The 19,715-nt window shown below is 40.9% G+C and overlaps 1 protein-coding gene and 1 long non-coding RNA gene across 4 annotated transcripts in view; one reads left to right on the forward strand and one right to left on the reverse strand.

Moving 5' to 3' along the window:
* Positions 1 to 1,393: 1,393 nt before the first annotated feature.
* LOC308613537 lies at positions 1,394 to 6,246 on the reverse strand. The gene is made up of 3 exons (XR_014015262.1): positions 6,146 to 6,246; positions 4,213 to 4,480; positions 1,394 to 2,641 (listed from the first exon to the last, which is right to left on the reverse strand). It is a non-coding gene; the product is annotated as an uncharacterized lncRNA (long non-coding RNA).
* The window catches only part of SLC30A4 (solute carrier family 30 member 4), a 30,847-nt gene continuing 17,278 nt past the window's right edge, over positions 6,147 to 19,715 (forward strand). The window contains exons 1-3 of one of the 3 annotated variants that reach the window (XM_081227188.1): positions 6,147 to 6,230; positions 6,722 to 7,226; positions 15,216 to 15,362. In XM_081227188.1, the coding sequence (XP_081083314.1) occupies positions 6,836 to 7,226; positions 15,216 to 15,362 (538 nt within the window). In that variant the 5' untranslated portion in view covers positions 6,147 to 6,230; positions 6,722 to 6,835. Of the gene's footprint in view, positions 6,231 to 6,427; positions 6,612 to 6,721; positions 7,227 to 15,215; positions 15,363 to 19,715 lie in introns of those variants that run through there. The other 2 variants (XM_081227187.1, XM_081227189.1) reach the window with 2 other exon arrangements.

Consider the following 19,715-nt stretch of genomic DNA (forward strand, 5'->3'; position numbering starts at 1 on the left):
CTCGGTTCCCAACCCATGTCCATTCTTATGTTCCCACACAGGGTGCACATTCACTTCTAAAGTTCTTGACAGTGTTTAAGGAAACTTCTTAAAGTTGCTCACGAGTAATGGAGCCTCATGGTTAAAAATCTGGGCTTCAGAGTTGGACAGCCTGGGCAAGTTACTGAACCTCTCTAAGCCTCTATTTTCTCATCTGTGAAATGGAGACAATGGTACTTCCCTCCTTGAGTTATAATGAGGAATAAATTTTAAAAAAAAACAAAAAACAGAGTTTGGGCTTAGGGTAGTAAGCTAAAGAAGTAGTAAGATTTGTTTATATAGTCTTCTCAGCCCAAATTCCCTACCTTTGGCGATAAAGGTGTCCTATCTCCAGACACAGGGAGTACACCTTTCACATGAGAGATTTATTTTCTGCTTTCAGGAAGACAGAAGATTCAGAGTGTCCCTTCTTCTGTTGGCCATTAATTTAATTCAAAATAAATAATATGCCATTGAGGCACATTTTGGGGTGGTCTACCCAACAGGCCTTTTTTTTTTTTTTTTGGCCATGCCACGTGGCACGTGGGATCTTAGTTCCCCGACCAGAGATGGAACGCGTGCCCCCTGGACTGGGAGCTCGGAGTTTTAACCACTGGACCGCCAGGGAAGCCCCCCAACAGGCCTCTTGTCCTACTGTTCCCCAGACCTCATGTGGGCCTGTTCCAGAGAGTCTGCTGCCTCCAGCCCATCAACCAGAATGTGCAGAGTGGCTCCTTCTGGGTCAGGGGAAGGGATTGCATGGGCCAGGTGGGTCACTGGGGACAAAGGAGACCAAGAAACTGAGTTAAAGTGGTTCCCAAGGAACCTCAGCTGTTGGAGAATTGGATCTAGGACTGCTGTCTTTTATCTGGTGTCTGTATGTGTTTCTGTGTAAACAATGAAGATCGAACAGTACCTGGTATCAGGGAAAATTTTCAACATTTGCAATGTTTGAAGATAGGGAGGACCTACTAAAGGGAAGGCTGCCTGAAACCCTATTTGTAAATGAGCAGAATGTGAGTTATTAAAATATAAATAACAAACAGGAGAGTAAAACTTTGTTGCTCAGTATAAAATAGCTGTAATAATTACAGTAACTTATATCTAATGACCATGTAGCATAGTGATTACAAGGCATTATTGTGTCATGTAAATCATACACTAAGATCTTTGTGATTAGGGTACTAAATTCTGCTCAGTCATGTGTGCACTGGTAGCCTGCTTAAAACCATTAAAGGTAATTTAGGTTGGCTTAGTCTGGCTTTTTGCTTCAGGGAATACAGAGAGTTAAACAGTAGGTGAACTTGTTTCATTTGATTCTAGGAGGACCAATATAAAGATACTTAAAAAAAATTAAAACCATCTTTATTTATAAAAGAATTCTGGGAAAAAAGTCAAAGCATTTTGTAGATTTTAATCTAATTAATCCTCACAATAACCCCTGGAGGGAGTTCTTATACAATGGTCTTCATTGTTTAAAGCCACCAGTTGTCAGAGGCCACAAAAGAGTCACTTTGTCTGGAGTTGCTTCTCTGTCCCAGCTTAATTCATAAACGTTATAATGTTCTTTGAAATAAGTCTAGTATAAACACAAACTGACTACTAGTGTATCAATAATCTCTAATTATTATGAGACACATTGACCTCACCAATAAGAATTTCTTACAAATGACTTTACACACCAGCTTAAAGAAATAGAAATGTTTGTTAGAGGGGAATTTAAAGTCATGGATGAGCTCTCTATAACCAGAATATTTTCATCTATTAATCCACGTGTATTTACACGGTTCCTGCTCTGAGCACAATATTAGGTGCTATGGACACAAACAGAGCCTAGGAGAGAAATAAAGGAATTTTAACAGTGAAACGTATGTGGTGGTGACCTAGAGGTCTAAGTGAGTCAAAACATGTTATTAATAAACCAAGGATGGAGTGTAGCAGTCCTTAGAAAGGACAGGCACAAGTGGAAGATATTTCATGACCAGCATTTGTCTGTACCCTTGCTTTGCAATTTGGTTCAGATGGCATGGTCTTTAGTAGTTCTCACTAGTGAAGTAGGTAAGGGGATGCTTTCACATACAAAATCTCATTGCATTCTTACAGTGTCCCTATGAAATAGGTAGGACAAACATTATTTTCCACTGTTAACACACAAGAAAATAAGCTCAGCAATAGTACCCTGCTAGAGATCATAGTGAATGGATGGCAAAATTAGAAGCTGAACCAGGTTCTACAAGTTCCCCCCTCACCTTCAAGCTCCCTCAGCCCAGCCACCACCTCCAGATTCCAAGACTGGCGTGCTTAGTTCTCAAATTACCGTCCCAGCTGGGACCTCGTTACTCCCTCTCATTTCAGCCAGACATGGTTACAGAAATCCATAGGAATGTTTAATTTAAGCACTAAGCAAAGACAAAAACAAAGATGTGAAAACAATGAACTTGACTAAGCGTAGGTTTTGGCTCACAGGTTGGTGACAGGGTAGATGGTCTCCAGGGCCAGAGATCTTCTCATTTATCTCCTCCCCGTCCAAGAAGGCAACTGCCTGTCCTCAGGCAATCTATTGCTGGTATTTCTTCTTCTTCCCTGGAGGAGGGGTTAAACTGAATCTCCAGCCTCTCTGTTACTAGAGTAACCCACAGAAAGAAGAAATGATTACGTTCACCGTAGTGGTGTATCACGTCACTAACCCTTGTTCGTGCCCACCCAACAGCTTTCATCCCCTTCTGAAAAAGATAAGGGGACACTTTCCAAAAACAACCTAGGGGAACCTCCTATCGCCACATACTCCAATGGAGAAAGGAGTTCTCATCATGGGGAATATGCAGCATTTGAACCTGTCATCTAAGTAGATGAAGCACCTTTTCCACATTTCAGTTTTAAAAAAACTTTTCCACTTTTTTTCCCTCCATTCCCAAGAGGGATTTCACCGGACAATGCAGAGGTCTCCAGGTGCTGGCAAATCTTTCATATATGAAACAGGGATCTCTCCTAACATACCGCAAGAAGTCTAGATGCTTTTTTGCAGATCATTCCATTTTTATGCAGAAAGAAACCGAGAGGGGCAGTGTAGAGTGATGGTTAAGAGCTTGAGCTCTGAAACCAGACTGATCGGGAACTGAGTTCCTGCTCTGTTTGCTAGCTTCACGACTGTGGCCAAGTTACTTAATCTCCCTGAGGTTCCATGTCTCCACCTACTTAAAAAAATAGTAATAGCTGGCATTGATTGAGCACTCACCATGTGCTAGGAACTAGGTATGCTAAGTTTTACATGCTTTACATCCATTAACCCTCATCACGGCCCTGTGAAGCAGGTACCATTATCATCCCCACTTCATAGGTAAGAAAATTGAAGCACGAAGAGGTTAAATAGTTTGCCAGAAATTATAGGACTCTAAGATGTAAAGCCAGGATTCTAACGCAAGCAGTCTGACTCCAAGAGCCATGCTTTGAATACCTTCAATACCTTCTTCATAGTGATGTTGTAAGGATTAAATGAGCTCAGGTAAATCAGGTCCCCTGCATAGTGCCTGGCACATAAAAAAAGCCTTAAGTAAATGTTAGCTGTAGTATTATTTTTAGCACTGTCATTTGTTCTAAGAGACATCTAGGCCAGAAAACAGGTTTTGACATAGGGTATTTTGCATCTATTCCAGTTAACTGCCCCAAGATATGCGTCGTGCAGTTAAAATGACAGGCCTCTGCTATTAACTAAACAATCTGTGTATTATGGGTTACCTAGTTAAGAGATAGCCTAAATCGTTGACAACTTTTTCCATCTGCCCAGGCAGAAAAGCTCTTCATACTAAAAAGAAGTATTGAGTCTCTTATAAAAGAATGGCATACTTAACAAGAGCTAGCAGAATTGCAGGCAGTACTCAACATTGGGTTGAGTTTCAAAAGGGTGTGTTTCAAAAGTGTGTTTCAAAAGTTGGTTTGTCTACTGTTATAAACTCTGAATACATAGACGTAAGTTTGAAAATGGTGGTTACATTCCAAGACTATTCACAGAAGTCTATCTATTTAGCCCATTTTAAAGTTCAATGATAGAAACCATGCCACTAGCCCAAGGCAGGCCTAGGAACAAGAGCCCATGTGATAAAAGACTAAGAAAGGTATCTTTCCTGGTACAGAGGAAAGTTGATATAGACTATATTAGTCATCTATTGTTGTGTAACGAACTACTCCAAAACTTACCATATTCAAACAATAAACATTTATCATCTCATAGTCTCTGTGGGTCATCTGAGAGTGGCTTATCTGGGTGATTCTGCTCAGGATCTCTCATGAGGTTTCAGTCAGCATCACCCAAGCTACAGTCACCTGAAGGCTTTACTGGGGCTGCAGGATCCACTTCCAATATGGCACACTCATCTGGCTGTTGGCAGGAGGCCTCAGTTCCTCATCATGTGAGTCTTTCCACAGGGCTGCTTGAGTTCCTCATGACATGATAGCTCTGGCTTCCCTAGGTACAAGTGATCCAAGAGTGAGAACAAGAAGGTAGCTGCAATGCCTTTTATGACCTCGGCTTGTAAGTCACACACTGTCACTTCACCCATATTCTGTTCATAATGAGCCACAAGTTATACATTAAGAGCAGCCCACACTCAGTGGGAAGGGGAATTAAGCTCTACCTGTTGATGGGAAGCATATCACAGAATGTGTGGACATACCTCAAAATACCCTACAGTTTTTGTTGTCCTCCCATTACTCTCTCTAGGTACTCAGTACACAAAATAGTAAAAATAAACTGGGGTGCAGAGCTGCAGCCCTTCCCAACAAAGTTTACTGTAAATACCCCCCCCCCCAAATCCATGCTCTGGCCTCATCTTGCTTTAAAAACATCTATCCCCATTCCTTAAATGGAATCTCATTTGCAAAATGTATACTAAAGAGTGATCACATTCCTGAAATACTTGCTGTATTCATTTGTATCTCTCATTAGTAGAGCGTCAGGCAATATAACAAACTAAAAGTAAAAACAACAAATAAACGACTCCCAATCTGGGTGGATTAAGATATTTGGAATTAAGAAAGCAACCTTCAGGAAACTTTCACCCGTCTGTCGATAATGACCTGGGTCCCCTGGTGATTGAGTATTCTGGGTCTAGGGAACTAGGGGATCTCTGACCCCCAGTTCCCTAGACCTGACCCCCATGGCTGCAGCTCTGCAGGAATACTGTGGGCATTCAAAAGTGATGGACTGCCCTGGATTCCAAAAACAGTTGCTGCTCTTGCACCAGAGACATGCAAGATTCTAAAGTATCACCGGATCTTCAGAGGAAAATGCTGTTTCATATGACTTTCTATTGTATTTTTTGTAACTTGAAATTTGGTAATTCATGTAGACTGTTGTCAAAATACATTTATAAACATTGGATAAACGGGAGTTTGCACTGTAATTCAACTCCAAGTAGAAGCTAGAGGCTTGATCTATGAGTTCTTCTAACAGTGTTGTTGTTGTTTTAAATCTTGAGTGCCCATTTGAGAATATGATGAAAGCTAAGGGACTTACTCAAGAAAATACATACATATACCCACAAAATTTTGCACATAATGTTAAGGCCTCCGAATTCCCTAAGACCCATCCAGGGAATCGCTGGAGAAGCGGGAGGCGGGGCTTACTGTCACTTCATTTTGTCCTTAAAATGTAGATCTAAATTAGAAGCTACTACTAAAAACTTAATTCCTTTTAAATCTTGTTGTTAAACAAAACCAACGGCCAGTACAGATACCTCTACTAGATTTTCTGTGCTGGGGTTTAGTCCATACTGTAAATACCTTGGAGGCAAAAGGAACCTGGAGGTGAGCACACAGAGGACAACACACATTTGCTGGAAAAAAACAGTAAATATAACGCAGGACACAAAACTGCTGACGACCACAAGCCTTGCCCTCTCCAAGCTGACCTCACTGTGCAGCAAATTCTGCCAATTTGCCAGAGAGGCAGCAATTCGAGGAGACAAAAGCGGCTCAGCAACCCACTTAAAAGAAAATGCTAAATTCGTTTTCTGTCGAGCATCCGAAACCCAAATCCCAGCCCAGGATTCTCTAGGCCCTCCTTCGGTGGGGCGAACTCCCGGCAGCAACGCCCAGCCCCGGGTGGGCGGGACCGCTCGAATCTACCCACTTAGCCCGCGGACTCCAGCTCCATCCGCTCATGCCTCCCAGCCTCGGGAAGTGGAAGAGCCGCGCGGGAGACTAGGGCTTCGCCTGTGAGTGTCCCCCCGGGCAGAGGCGGGGCCGCGGGATCCGCATCCAGGAGCGGGACGAGGGGCGCCCCTGTCCCGTCCCTCGCGGGCGCCCCAGCTCAGCGCTCAGGGCCTGCGTGCCCTCGTGCCGACTCCTCCCTCGCGCGCCTCGCCCGCGGCTGCTCCGGCGCACGCGCGCGGCCTCGCGCAGGGCGGGGAGGGGCGGCGGCCGAGGGCGCCTGACCCCGAACCTGTCAGACCCGGGGAGCCGGCCTGGAGTTGTGGGCGCCGCAGGCGCGAGGACGGCCCCGCTGCCCCGCAGCCCCGGGCTGAGCTGTGCGTGCCGTCCCCACCGAGCCGGCCAGGGGCGGGGAGATGACCGGCGGCACCGCGGCGGCGCCCCAGGTAGAGCGCTCCCCCCTTTCGGAGCCCCGGCTCCCCCGCCGCCTCGGGCTTCGGAACTTGTGGGCTTTGTTGGGGCGCTTTTAATTTATAATAAGTTTCGTTTTCTACAGGATGGGGAGGGACGCGCGGCAGTGCCATCGGGAACTGGCACTCGGGTGAAGTAGGAGCCGCCGGCCGTCCGCCTGCACCGAGCCGTTCGGCGCCGCGGCCGCACAGCCTCTGCCATGGCCGGATCCGGCGTGTGGAAGCGCCTCAAATCTCTGCTGAGGAAGGATGATGCGCCGCTGTTTTTAAATGACACCAGCGCCTTTGACTTCACGGATGAGGTGGGGGATGAGGGGCTTTCTCGGTTTAACAAACTTCGAGTTGTGGTGGCCGACGATGGTTCTGAAACCCCGGAAAGGCCTGTTAACGGGGCGCACCCGGCCCTCCAGGCCGACGATGATTCCTTGCTGGACCAGGACTTACCTTTGGCCAACAGTCAGCTGAGTTTGAAGGTGGACCCCTGTGACAACTGCAGCAAACAGAGAGAGTTGCTGACGCAGAGAAAGGTGAAAACCAGATTGACCATTGCTGCCGTTCTTTACTTGCTTTTCATGATTGGAGAACTTGTAGGTGAGTTGTGTTGCCAACTCACTTTCCATTTACCTTGCCTGGAGAGTCTTTGTCAAGCTGTAGTTACACATAACTTGGCGTTTAAACTTTCTTTTTAGGAAGCTTGTTATTTATCAATGTACTGATCTGGTGATGTGAAAAGGCCTCACGGTTCCAAAGTGCAGATCAACCTAGGTACAGCAAACTTCCAAAGATAACTCTGCCCTTTTCTTCTGATTCTCCAAACACTGTGTCATCTACTGTAAAGTTAAGGACATTATCTTCATTATATATCATGTAACTTCCTCTTTAAAAAAAAAAAAATCTGATAAAACACCAGGTTAATTTTTGCAACGTTTAAAATAGTAAATGGGGGCTTCCCTGGTGGCGGGGGGCTTCCCTGGTGGCGCAGTGGTTGGGAGTCCGCCTGCCGATGCAGGGGACGCGGGTTTGTGCCCCGGTCTGGGAGGATCCCACATGCCGCGGAGCGGCTGGGCCCGTGAGCCATGGCCGCTGAGCCTGCGCGTCCGGTGCCTGTGCTTCGCAACGGGGGAGGCCACAACGGTGAGAGGCCCGCATACTGCAAAAAAAAAAAAAAAAAAAAAAAAAAATAGTAAATGATTCTACAATTATTTAGAGTCATACAATTTTACAGTATGAAGGGACCTTACTGAACACCTGCGCCACCTTTTTCTTTTTTAAGAGATCGGAGGGCCCAGAGGTTAAATATTAATAAATTATGAGGACACTTAAGTGGGTAATTGAAGAGCTACATCTACAGTCCTGTTGTCTTGATTTTTTGCCCTCTACATTTGAATTAAGTGGTCTCTTACTATTTCCTTTTGTATTTATATTCAAGAAATTTGCAAAGCTAAATAATGCTAACCAACCTCACCGTTTTTCATTATAAGGAGGATCTGAAGGCCAGAAGTCTCCCCTGGGTTTTATAGAACTTGGTTTTATTTTTCATTTTTTAATTATTCAAGTAATGCAATCTTATTATAAAATAGTGCTCAGTTTAGATATTAATTTTAGAGTCACATTCGTGTAACTGCTAACTTCTTTTAGTGACAATTGATAAAATGACATTAAAGCAGGGAGATTATTCCCCTGTGTTCTCTTTTTATTTTTTTTCTTTTGGCCACACCACGTGGCTTGTGGGATCCTAGTTCCCGGATCAGGGACTGAACCCGGCCCCTCGGCAGTGAAAATGCAGAGTCCTAACCACTGGACCGCCAGGGAATTCCCTCCTGTGTTCTCTTAATGATGAACCATGACAAGAACAAAGGTGGCAGTCCAGATTTAAGATGCTGGCTGGAGGTTATGTGCAGGAAAATTATATACATTTCCTACCTCTTTTCATACCACTTCTCGCCAGTGCTCACTTCAGCCATGCTGGCCTTCTTTCTCCCTATGACTCCCAAAGCTCTTTTCCTGCCCATAAGACCTTCAGACTGAGTGGTCTCTCTACCTCTGGCTTTCAAACTTTTTTGACTTCACTGTAGTAAGAAATACACTTAACATTGTGACCCGTGTAGGCATGCACGCATACGTATGTATGTATGTACACACACATATACATTTGTATAAATATATGAATAACTAAAACAAAAATTTTACTTCATGTGCTGTGTTCTACTGTTTTTTCAATTATGGTCCCAGCCCACTTAATTGATTTCATGGTCTACAAATTGGTCACGGCCTGCAATTTGAAAAGCACTGGTTTATATGGACTGCCTTTTCCCAAATCTTCTCTTGGCTGCCTTCTTGTCATTCATGTCTCATAACAAAAGATGCCTCTTAGAGATCTTTCCAACTGCCTAAAGTCAACCTCTCTTCTCCCCTGTTCCTTCCCAGCTTTAAAAACCCTCAGCACCTGAGATTATCTTGTTTGTATATTCACTTGTTTAACATCAGTGTCCACTGAAATATAAGCTGAATTACCAGCACCTAGCACAATGACTAGCACAGAGTAAACACTCAATAAAATTTGGTTTAATTAATTAATAATTGCTGTTAGAGAATTATAAATGTTTAAGCTATGAAGAAATTAAAGACAGAAGTGAAACAGATCAGATAAGGCATGGTCAGCAGATTAAGAGTCAATGACTTGGGGCTTCCTGGTGGCTCAGTGGTTGGGACTCCGCCTGCCAATGCAGGGAGCATGGGTTCAAGCCCTGGTCTGGGAAGATCCCACATGCTGCGGAGCAGCTAAGCCCGTATGCCACGACTACTGAGCCTCCGCTCTAGAGCCCGTGAGCCACAACTACTGAAGCCCGTGCACCTAGGGCCTGTGTTCTGCAACAAGAGAAGCCACCTCAATGAGAAGCCCACTCGCCACAACTAGAGAAAGCCCGCGTGCAGCAATGAAGACCCAATGCAGCCAAAAATAAATAAATAAATAAATCTATTAAAAAAAAAGAGTCAATGACTTGCCCAAATTCACAGTTAGAATATTGAGTCATTCAGACTTAGTGATTCTTGAAGTTAATATTTAATATTTGAAGTTAAAATCACATTAGTCACAATTTCCCCCTTAAAATTAGAGTTTACACCTATAAAAATTACTAAGATATAATTGTCCTGACTTACCATTATTTAAATCTCTTACTTGGTAAATGATGTTTTGTGAAAGCTACAATAAGTATTTCCTTTCAAATGCTAACTTTATTTTCAAATATGAAAATCTTTTGTTAAACACTGTAGAGATGCTAGTACTTAGAATAGACATTAAAAATATTATTCAGAATGTTACATAGAATTAAATTGTATACAGTAGAGCATTTATTAAAGTGTGTCAAAAGCACTTAGAAATAAAGCATCTTATGTAGGAAGTATGGAGTAATTTTTAAAATGAAGTATTTTAAAGATCTGAAAGGGGAAACTTGATTTTGAATCTTGGATTTGCTCTGAGACCTTAGGCAAGGTCAATTCTTTCCATTCAGCAAGTATTTTTTAAGTACTTACTATATACAATGGAGAACAAAACTTATGCTCCCTACTATCTAAAACACTTAATCTAATGTTTGGAAGACATTATATCTTCCTGTAGTGGAGGACGCAGGTATTAAATACACAAGTAAATTTAAAACTCAAATGGTCTTAAGTACTGTGAAGAAAAAGAACAAGATACTATAAGACATAGTTTAGACATGTCCAGCAGGACATGGTTTATGCATGAGCCACATACAGTTAAACCAAAAAAATAATATTAGGAGTTATTTGAGCAAAGGGAATGGAGGAAGATTTTTCGACCAAAGAGAACAGCAAGTTCAAAACTCCTAAAACCTTCAATTCTTTAAGAGGATCTAAAAAGGAGACCAGTTTGGCCAGAATGTAGTAAGTAAGAGGGAAAGAGATGGGGGGACCAGACCAGGGAGGTCATGATAGACCATATTAAATGAGTTTAGTCTTTAATTCTAAGTACAATGGGGAGCCAGTGACTGCTTTGGTGTGGAGATTGACATGATGGGATTTATCTTTTTAAAAGATTACTCTGACTCATATGGAGAGTGGATTGGAGGGTACAAGAGTGGAAGCAAGTATACTTTTGCAGAGGTCCAGACAAGAAATGATTATGGCTTGAACTAGAGTGGATGGAGAAAAATGTACTGATTGAGAAACATTCTAGAGGTAACAATGGCAAAATGGCTAATGGTTTGAATGTGAGAGTTGATGGGAGAGCAGTATCAGGAATGATTCTGAAATTTCTTACCTAAGCAGCTGAGCATATGGGAATGTATGTCAGTTATGAACCAGGGAGAAAATACAGAGCAGGATTTAAGCATGGGCTCAAGGGTTGTTTCAGGCATGTTAAATATCATATGTATGTGAAATAAACAAGTAAAGATGTCTAGTGAGCTGTTATATATAAGTCTGTCATTCAGAAGGGAGGTCAAGGCAGAGAGAGAAACAGTATGTAATGCCATAGCAATAGAAAAAATTATCTAGAGAGCCCCAGTTTTGAGGAACTACAACTTTAGAAGTCAGGCAGAAGGCAAATGGGTATCCCAGAACTGAAGAAAAGAGTATTTCAAAGTGGAAATAAGTAAGTGAAAGCTGGTGAGAGGCCTGATAAGATGAGAACTAAAATATCCTTTGGATTTAGTAACATTTATTGACTGCTTTAACAACTGCATTTTATTGGGAATGAAAAAACTTAAAGAATGAGTGCAAATAGACTTCCAGGTAAAGATGGCAAATGAACTCATGCATCTAGTTGTACTCTCTTAAACTACAATAAAAGGATTTAAAAAATACACACATACACACACACATATATATATACACACATATATATACATATACATGTAAATATATATTCACATATATATATGGAATATATATATATATCTCCACACAGGTGGGGAAAACTGGAGAGGAGACTCTAGCAACACAAACTAGAAAGGAATCAAGTAAAAGAGGTAACTGACTTGACCCAAGAAAGCCAACTCCTAAACAAGCAGTGGGGAAAGCCAAGAACCAATCTAGTTTACACTAATGTGTCAGAAACACCTAGATAACTTATTAAAAAACAAATTGCTGGACCAGAGTTTCTAATTAAGTAGGTCTGGGGTAGGGTAGGCCCTGAGGATTTTCTAACAGGTTCCCAGGAGATGCTGATACTGCTGACCCTGAGGACTACAATTGAGAACTACACTAGAGAACCCTAAGCAGGCCCAGAATTGGTTGTACCCGGTACCCCTATAAGTGTGGGTAAAGAGGAAGGCTAAAATAAGGAAAGTTCATTAAAACCTATTTAAGAGCCAGTCAGATACAATAGTATAATAATACAATAAGTATCCACAGAGATAAAATAAGATCATGAATCCATGAAACAAGAATAGGCTACTTTTTAAAAGAAATTCAGAGTAGAAAAAAGAGCTTTTGAATAATACAAACATTTAAAAAAAATTTTAACTCCAAACAAATTAGAAGGTGAATTAAGGTCATCTCTCACAGGATATAGCAAAAAGAGAAGATAATGGGAGAAAAAAGGCAAGAAAATTAGTATATTAGTTCAAATTCCAGATAATAGGAGTCTGGGGAATAGAGAAAGCAGAAGGAAAGAAGTTATCAACAACATAGTTTAAGAAACTTCCCCAGGGACTTCCCTGGTGGCGCAGTGGTTAAGACTCCACGCTCCCAATGCAGGGCCCCAGGTTTGATCCCTGGTCAGGGAACTAGATCCCACATGCATGTTGCAACTAAGAGTTTGCATGCCACAACTAAGAAGCCCACGTGCCGCAACTAAGGAGTCCGCCTGCTGCAACTAAGACCTAGCACAACCAAGTAAATAAATGAATTTTTTTTTTTAAAAAAAAAGGAGAATCCTTTCTAAAAAAAAAAGAAAAAGAAATTCCCCAGAACTGAAGGGTATACAATTCCAGATAGAGTCAATAGGGCTTCCCTGGTGGCACAGTGGTTAAGAATCCACCTGCCAGTGCCAGGGACACAGGTTTGAGCCCTGGTCTGGGAAGATCCCACATGCCGCAGAGCAACAAAGCCCGTGCACCACAACTGTTGAGCCTGTGCTCTAGAGCACACAAGCCATAACTACTGAGCCTGTGCGCCACAACAACTGAAGCCCGCACACCTAGAGCCTGTGCTCTGCATCAAGAGAAGCCACCGCAATGAGAAACGTGTGCACTGCAACGAAGCATAGCCCCCACTCTGCAACTAGAGAAAGCCCGCACGCAGCAACGCAGACCCAACGCAGCCAAAAAAAAAAAAAGTCAATAAAAGCCAAAATTGGATGAAAATAATCCCACACCAGGTACATCATTGTAAAATTTCAGAACACAGGATACACACTTATTACTGCTTCAGGCAGCTGCTATGTTAAACAATTGCCTCCGATTGTTTTTGACAAACACTGACCGGGGTTTGCACCAGGGCCAAGCTCCAAGTCAAGTCAAATAAAAAGAGCCTTGCAAGTATAGTCTCCCAGGAAACCACCAGACAGGTCAAATAATGACAATTTCCTGGCAATGGAGCTTTTTTTTTTTTTTTTTTTGGCTGTACGCGGGCCTCTGACTGTTGTGGCCTCTCCCGTTGCGGAGCACAGGCTCCGGACGTGCAGGCTCAGTGGCCACGGCTCACGGGCCCAGCCACTCCGCGGCATGTGGGATCTTCCCGGACTGGGGCACGAACCCGTGTCCCCTGCATTGGCAGGCGGACTCTCAACCACTGCGCCGTCAGGGAAGCCCGCAATGGAGCTTTTAAGGAACTCTTAACGCCATCCTATTCCTTGCAGTGGCTGCCAGGCTGAAGTTTTCACTGTGATTGCTGCTTGTTAGTTTTCAAGGCTACCATAGAACTGAAGAGGGGGAGATTGGGTATAAGGCAAGTTAAAATGCCACAGAGCTAGTGAGCTTCTTACCAAGATTCAGCCTTTTTCCTTGAATAAATGCTACCTGTATCAGCCTTTGTTTAATTTCCATAGTTTTCAGAATGCTGATTTGGACAATTTTTGCCCATGTTCTTACGGCTTTTATGGAGGAGATGATTTTCATAGGTCCTTACTCTGTTGTTTTTGCTGGTGATCATCACATGTGGCTCTTTAGGTTAACAAAAATTAAATAAATTCAATTCCTTAGTTGCCCTAGCCGTATTTCAAATTCTCAAAAGCCACCTGTGACTAGTTGCTGCTCCATTGGCCAGTGCAGATAGAACATTTCCATCATCTCAGTTTTATTGCACAGTGTGGCTTTAGGGTATTATCCTTATTTTATAGATGAGTAAACTGAACCTCAAAAATGGTAAGTAACTTGCTCAGTCTCTGAGATTTCAAAGCCCCATGTTATTAACCGCCAAGCTGTATTTTCTGTCAGTGATTCCAGCTTTTTCATGTAAAGGAATACATAAAAAATGATATTTCTATAGAGCACACTGGAGTAAATGGATGTGACTACAAGATCACCAGCCACAGTTCTCCTGCTGCTCTTGACTCTGCATACCCATCCCAGGAATAGGGCAATCAACATCTCAGCACACTTATGTGTCACAACATCCTGATCATGAAGTTCTGCTATACATTATAACAGTGTTTCTCAGTGTGGTTCCAAGACCAGAAGCATCAACATCACCTGGGAACATGTTAGAAATGTAAATTCTCAGGCCCCATCTAGACCTACTGAATTAGAAATTCTGGGAGTGGGGTCAAGAAGTCTATAGTTTAACAAAACTTCCAGGTGATTCTGATATACATAAAAGTTTGAATATCCTGTATTATATTATAAAAACTTATTCTATGGTGCTAGGAAAATTAGTTGACCATAATGGTCATAAATAAGTACATATATATGTATATATGTACACATATTATATATATATATTATGTATATATATATATACACACATATATAAAATACATAAATATAAATATACATACCCACATATATGAAATATACACATTATTATTCTGTATAATAATACATAATACTGGAAAACTGATATAAAAAATTGTATTCTAAATACCATCTTTTATCCCTCTGTTAGGAGACACTGCTGTTTATATCTAAGAGAATCAGTTAATTTTTATCTTTTGTTTTGAACTAATGAATCATTTTGTGAATTTCTTCAGTTTATGTTCAAACCATCCCAAACAAGTGAATACCTACCTTTTATTCAGCTTTATTGTAATATTTAGATATGGTGGTTATTAATTTCACTGTCTAATAGTAGAATTAGTAGGTTGAGTAAAAGCTGTATTGCTAAAACACAAAACTTCTCTTTGTGTCAGCCCCCATTTAGTGGCTCTTAAATTTTTTAAGGTCATTTACTCCTCAGAGAATCTGTTCCTGGAAATGGACATCTTCACCAGAAAAACAATATGCATAGTTAATGTTTTGCATAAAATTTCAGGATACCTTGACTTAATTGCAATAGGATAAGTTAACTTTAGTTAGAAGTTCATGTTTTGTAGGATGCTGCATATTTTTGGTTTGATTGCTTATGTTTATTATTTTAATTAACTTATTCCTTCTTTCCTGTCACCCTTACTCTCAGGTGGATACATTGCAAATAGCCTAGCAATCATGACAGATGCACTTCATATGTTAACTGACCTAAGTGCCATCATACTGACCCTGCTTGCTTTGTGGCTATCTTCAAAATCACCAACCAAAAGATTCACCTTTGGATTTCATCGCTTAGGTAGGTAATTGGGTGTTTCTTTGGTTTACAAAATTTTATACTAAAACCACAATGAACTATAACCTTTGATTAACTGAAATCTTTCTGGTGATAGTCTGTTTGAACAAAGCAAATGAAGATAGACAAATAAGATTCATTCAGATATATATCTTCCAGGGTACATTCAGTTCAGTCAGCTAAATAGTTTACACATATAAAATTATATGGTAATCAGGGACTTTCTTGGCAATCCAGAGTTAAGACTCCACACTTCCATCGCAGGAGTCATGGGTTCGTTCCCTGGTCGGGGAACTAAGATCTCACATCCCACATGCTGCATAGCGTGGCCAAAAAAAAAATTATATGGTAATCATTAATCTTCAAATGTTGTTCCTTGTGTCCTGAAGGCATTAACAGAAAAAAAGTTTACCTTCAGTTTATCGAACCAAGCAAAACCACATGGATTTAATTCATCAATGAGCATTAGCTTTGCTTTCTCTTAAGGTATTCCAACCAAAGCGACTTATAGCCCAGGTTTTAGGCACTACTATAATATGTATAACATACTGTATGGCTGACCTTCATTGTGGCCATTAACTGTAAATGCTAACAAAGATTCCTTGCTTGACCAAACCTTTGTCCGTCTCCTGAGCTGTCTCCCAAGCCCATCTCTGTACTTCCTTGTAAAATCTAGTTTTAGGAAGAACCCTGCCAAACCAATTTAACAGAACCTCCATTCTCAATATTTGATGGGTTATTCCCAGGTGATGTCTCATCACCCTGGCCTGTTTTCAACAAGGCTTCCCTATACCAATCTTGACAGCTTCCCCCCAACTGTATTAAAGTCTTCTTTACCATGTTTTAATAAGTGTCATTAATATTTAATTAAGAGAGGTTAAAATCACACATTGTTATCCACACAACTCTTCTTGCCATGTTAGTGGGGTTTTTTATTTTTACTTATTGTTAAAATACATATAAAACAATTACCTGAATTAGTATATGGAGTGCCATATGACCAATTTTTGGGTTTGCTTAGAACCCCAAAATTGATTTAGGCAGCTTCAGCAAAACCTGTCTTAAAGAATCAGAATTAACATCTTGTAGTTTTATTTTGTGTAGACACTGACACTCTTGGCTAATATTTCAATCAGTTCCTCCCCTTCTTTGTTACTTTTTAGCCTAATCTTAACTCAACTCTAGGTCTCCTATAATTTAGTAGCTGGGCCTTCTAGTGTAAAACTTGACATTTTACCTGAATGGCTGTATTCCAAATAGCTATCCAGGTCATAAGTTTGGGAAATTATCTGGCATCCCCATTTCTCAGCACCCTCAGCTGCTGTACAAGAGCAGTAAAGCCCTGAGTGAGGCCTTTCTGTTATTTGTTAAGCAACTGAATAACACATAATGCATTTGGATGTGTTCCTAAAAAAACTCCCACTTCTAGCTGACACATTATACATCCATTTGTTTACTGATTGCCTTGGGGTTTTTAAAAAACTTCAAAATTATTCTTAAACTTTAATTTTTTTGTGTGATTTAAACACCTGCAATTTAAGATCAAAACTAAAACATAGCGTCGTGGAATGGGGATTTTTACCTTCTAACACTATTTGAGAGAGTGCATTCATTTTAGGTTATAGACCCCTTGGAATTCTAATGAAAACAGTGGAATTCTCCCCCAGAAACATGCAATACCAGAACATAGAAAGTTCTACAAATGATAAGTTAAGAACCCATAATCATGAAAATTCTATTAAATATCAGAGAAGTACTTAGTGTTTATCTAGATAGTCATGGATAACAAGTACTATGAAAAGATGAAAGAAAATAGAACTGACTGGTCCTATTGTATTTCTGTACATTTCTATAGAAAGTCAATTTTTTCCCTTTCCTTAAAAGTACTACTTCAAGATGGTGGACTATAGGTCAGCATTTGAGAGTCCATTGAAATAAAAACTACCAAATCAACACAGAGAAGCAAATGGTTGAGTCACCAATCAACAAGACATTTCCAGAAATTCCTGGAAGTTGGAAAGTAGAAGGGAGTGGGTTGAAGAAAGAAACAAGCCAAGAAGCAGCAGCCTGGAGAACACTAGGGTAGAACTGGACCAGCCCAACAGAACTCCAAAGAAGACTCAGGGACAGGGATGGCAGAAGTGAGAATTGGGGCTGAAAACAAGACTAATTGAATGACTGCAAATGAGAGACTGCTCCCACTAGTCCACTGTGTCCCTACCTTCCTCCCACCGCCACCTCCACTCAGGCGGTCTGCATTTTCCCCCATGTAAACACCACATAGTTCTTCCAGAAGGAAAATGAACCAAATGTTTGGAGAAAGCTGAGGCTTTTAGTGTGAATGTTGATGCTCCAAAATAATTCTTTTTCATACTAGAATTCAGGGTTCTCCAGCCTTATAGTTTGGTTCCCCACATACTCACACTAAAGTAATACACTTGTCCTAGTCTTCCCTGCTCTACACCCCTTATTAGTAACCATTTTAAATAGTTATGGCCTATCCTTCTAGCATTTCCCTTTTGCAAAGGACAGTTTCCCTATCCTACTACCCTATATGTGAACGGACAACCAAGGATCTTTCAGAAAATGGGAAAAACCAGCAGCATGAAAGAAAGTTAAAAAACAAACAACAAAACAAAAATTTGTCCTACAGGAAAGAGAGGTGACTTAAGAAACAGAAGAAAATGTTTTCAATTATCTTATTAATATACCCAGAATAATAAAACAGTAAAATGTTTTGAAAAAGAAACATATAGAAAAAGCTCTTTGAAATTGAAATATTACTAAAAATTTTTTTAAGTTTTTTTCAATAGAAGGACTAGAAAATATAATCAAGAAAGTCTCAGACTTCCCTGATGGCACAGTGGTTAAGAATTCACCTGCCAATGCAGAGGACACGGGTTCGAGCCCTGGTCCAGGAAGATCCCACGTTCCGTGGAGCAACTAAGCCTGTATGCCACAACTACTGAGCCTGCACTCTAGAGCCCGTGAGCCACAACTACTGAGCCCATGAGCCACAATTACTGAAGCCCGTGCGCCTAGAGCCCATGCTCCACAACAAGAGAAGCCACCGCAATAAGAAGCCCGCGCACCACAATGAAGAGTAGCCCCTGCTCAACGCAATTAGAGAAAGCCCACCCGCAGCAACAAAGACCCAACGCAGCCATAAATAAATAAACAAATTTATAAAAAAAAAGCAAGTCTCCCAGAAAGACAAATACCTTATGATATCACTTATATGTGGAATCTAAAATATGATACAAATCAACATATCCATGAAACAAAAACACACCTACAGATAGAGACAACAGAGTTGTGGTTGCCAAGGGGGAGGAGGGGTAGGGGAGGGATGGAATGGGAGTTTGGGATTAGCAGAGGCAAACTATTATATATAGGATGGATAAACAAGGTCCTACTCTATAGCACAGGGAACTATGTTCAATATCCTGACAAACCATAATGGAAAAGAATATGAGAAAGAACATATAAATATGTATAACTGAGTCACTTTGCTCTACAGAAGAAATTAACACAACATTGTAAATCAACTATACTTCAATAATTTTTTTTAATAGTTAAAAAAAAAGGTCTCCCAGAATACAGAACAAAAAAATTAAAACAGGAAGAAAAAGTTTAAAACTATAAAAGAATAATCTGGGAGGTCCAAAGTTGTATTATTAAGAACCTCAGAAAAAGACTTACAAAATAAAAGGGAGTGACTGCTTAAGGGGTACAGGGTTTCTTTTTGGGGGTGATGAGCGTGTTCTGGAATTAGATAGTGGTAATTGTTGCACAGCCTGTGTGTATACTAAAAGCCCCTGACTTTGTCCACTTCAAAATTGTTAAAGTGGTGAATTTTGTTATTTGAATTTTATCTAAAATTTTTTAAGTCATCTAAAAAATAAAAGGAAGAGAATTGTTAAGATATAGACAGGTATTTCCAGAGCTAGGGAGGGAATCACATCCTCACACTAGCAGGGCCTTTTGGGATCTTCTTTTTCTTCTTTGTATTACAAAAGCTTATAAGGATATATCTAGATAAGACTTATTTCACTTATCCTGCTCTTTGAAGTAATGGAAGAAAAACTTATGATGTGGGGAGGATTAAAAAGACAACAAAGATATGTAGAATTGAATAAAGCTATAAACCAAAGCAGTGGCTGTCCTTGTGTGCTGTAAAATTCCACCACTTCACGAGTAATCTCTCTTAAGTTCTGTAGGGAAAGGTTTGTTTACATTGGACACGTTTAGATAGTGTGCCTCTTTTGACCTCTACTACCAAGACTTGGGAATTCAGGTCTTAAAGAACACTGCAGAAGGAATCCCCCCCTAAGAAACTTCTGGTTTATTACTGTA

This window comes from Mesoplodon bidens (genome assembly GCF_964165515.1).
Source record: "Mesoplodon bidens genome assembly, chromosome: 3".
NCBI classification, from domain to species: domain Eukaryota; kingdom Metazoa; phylum Chordata; class Mammalia; order Artiodactyla; family Ziphiidae; genus Mesoplodon; species Mesoplodon bidens.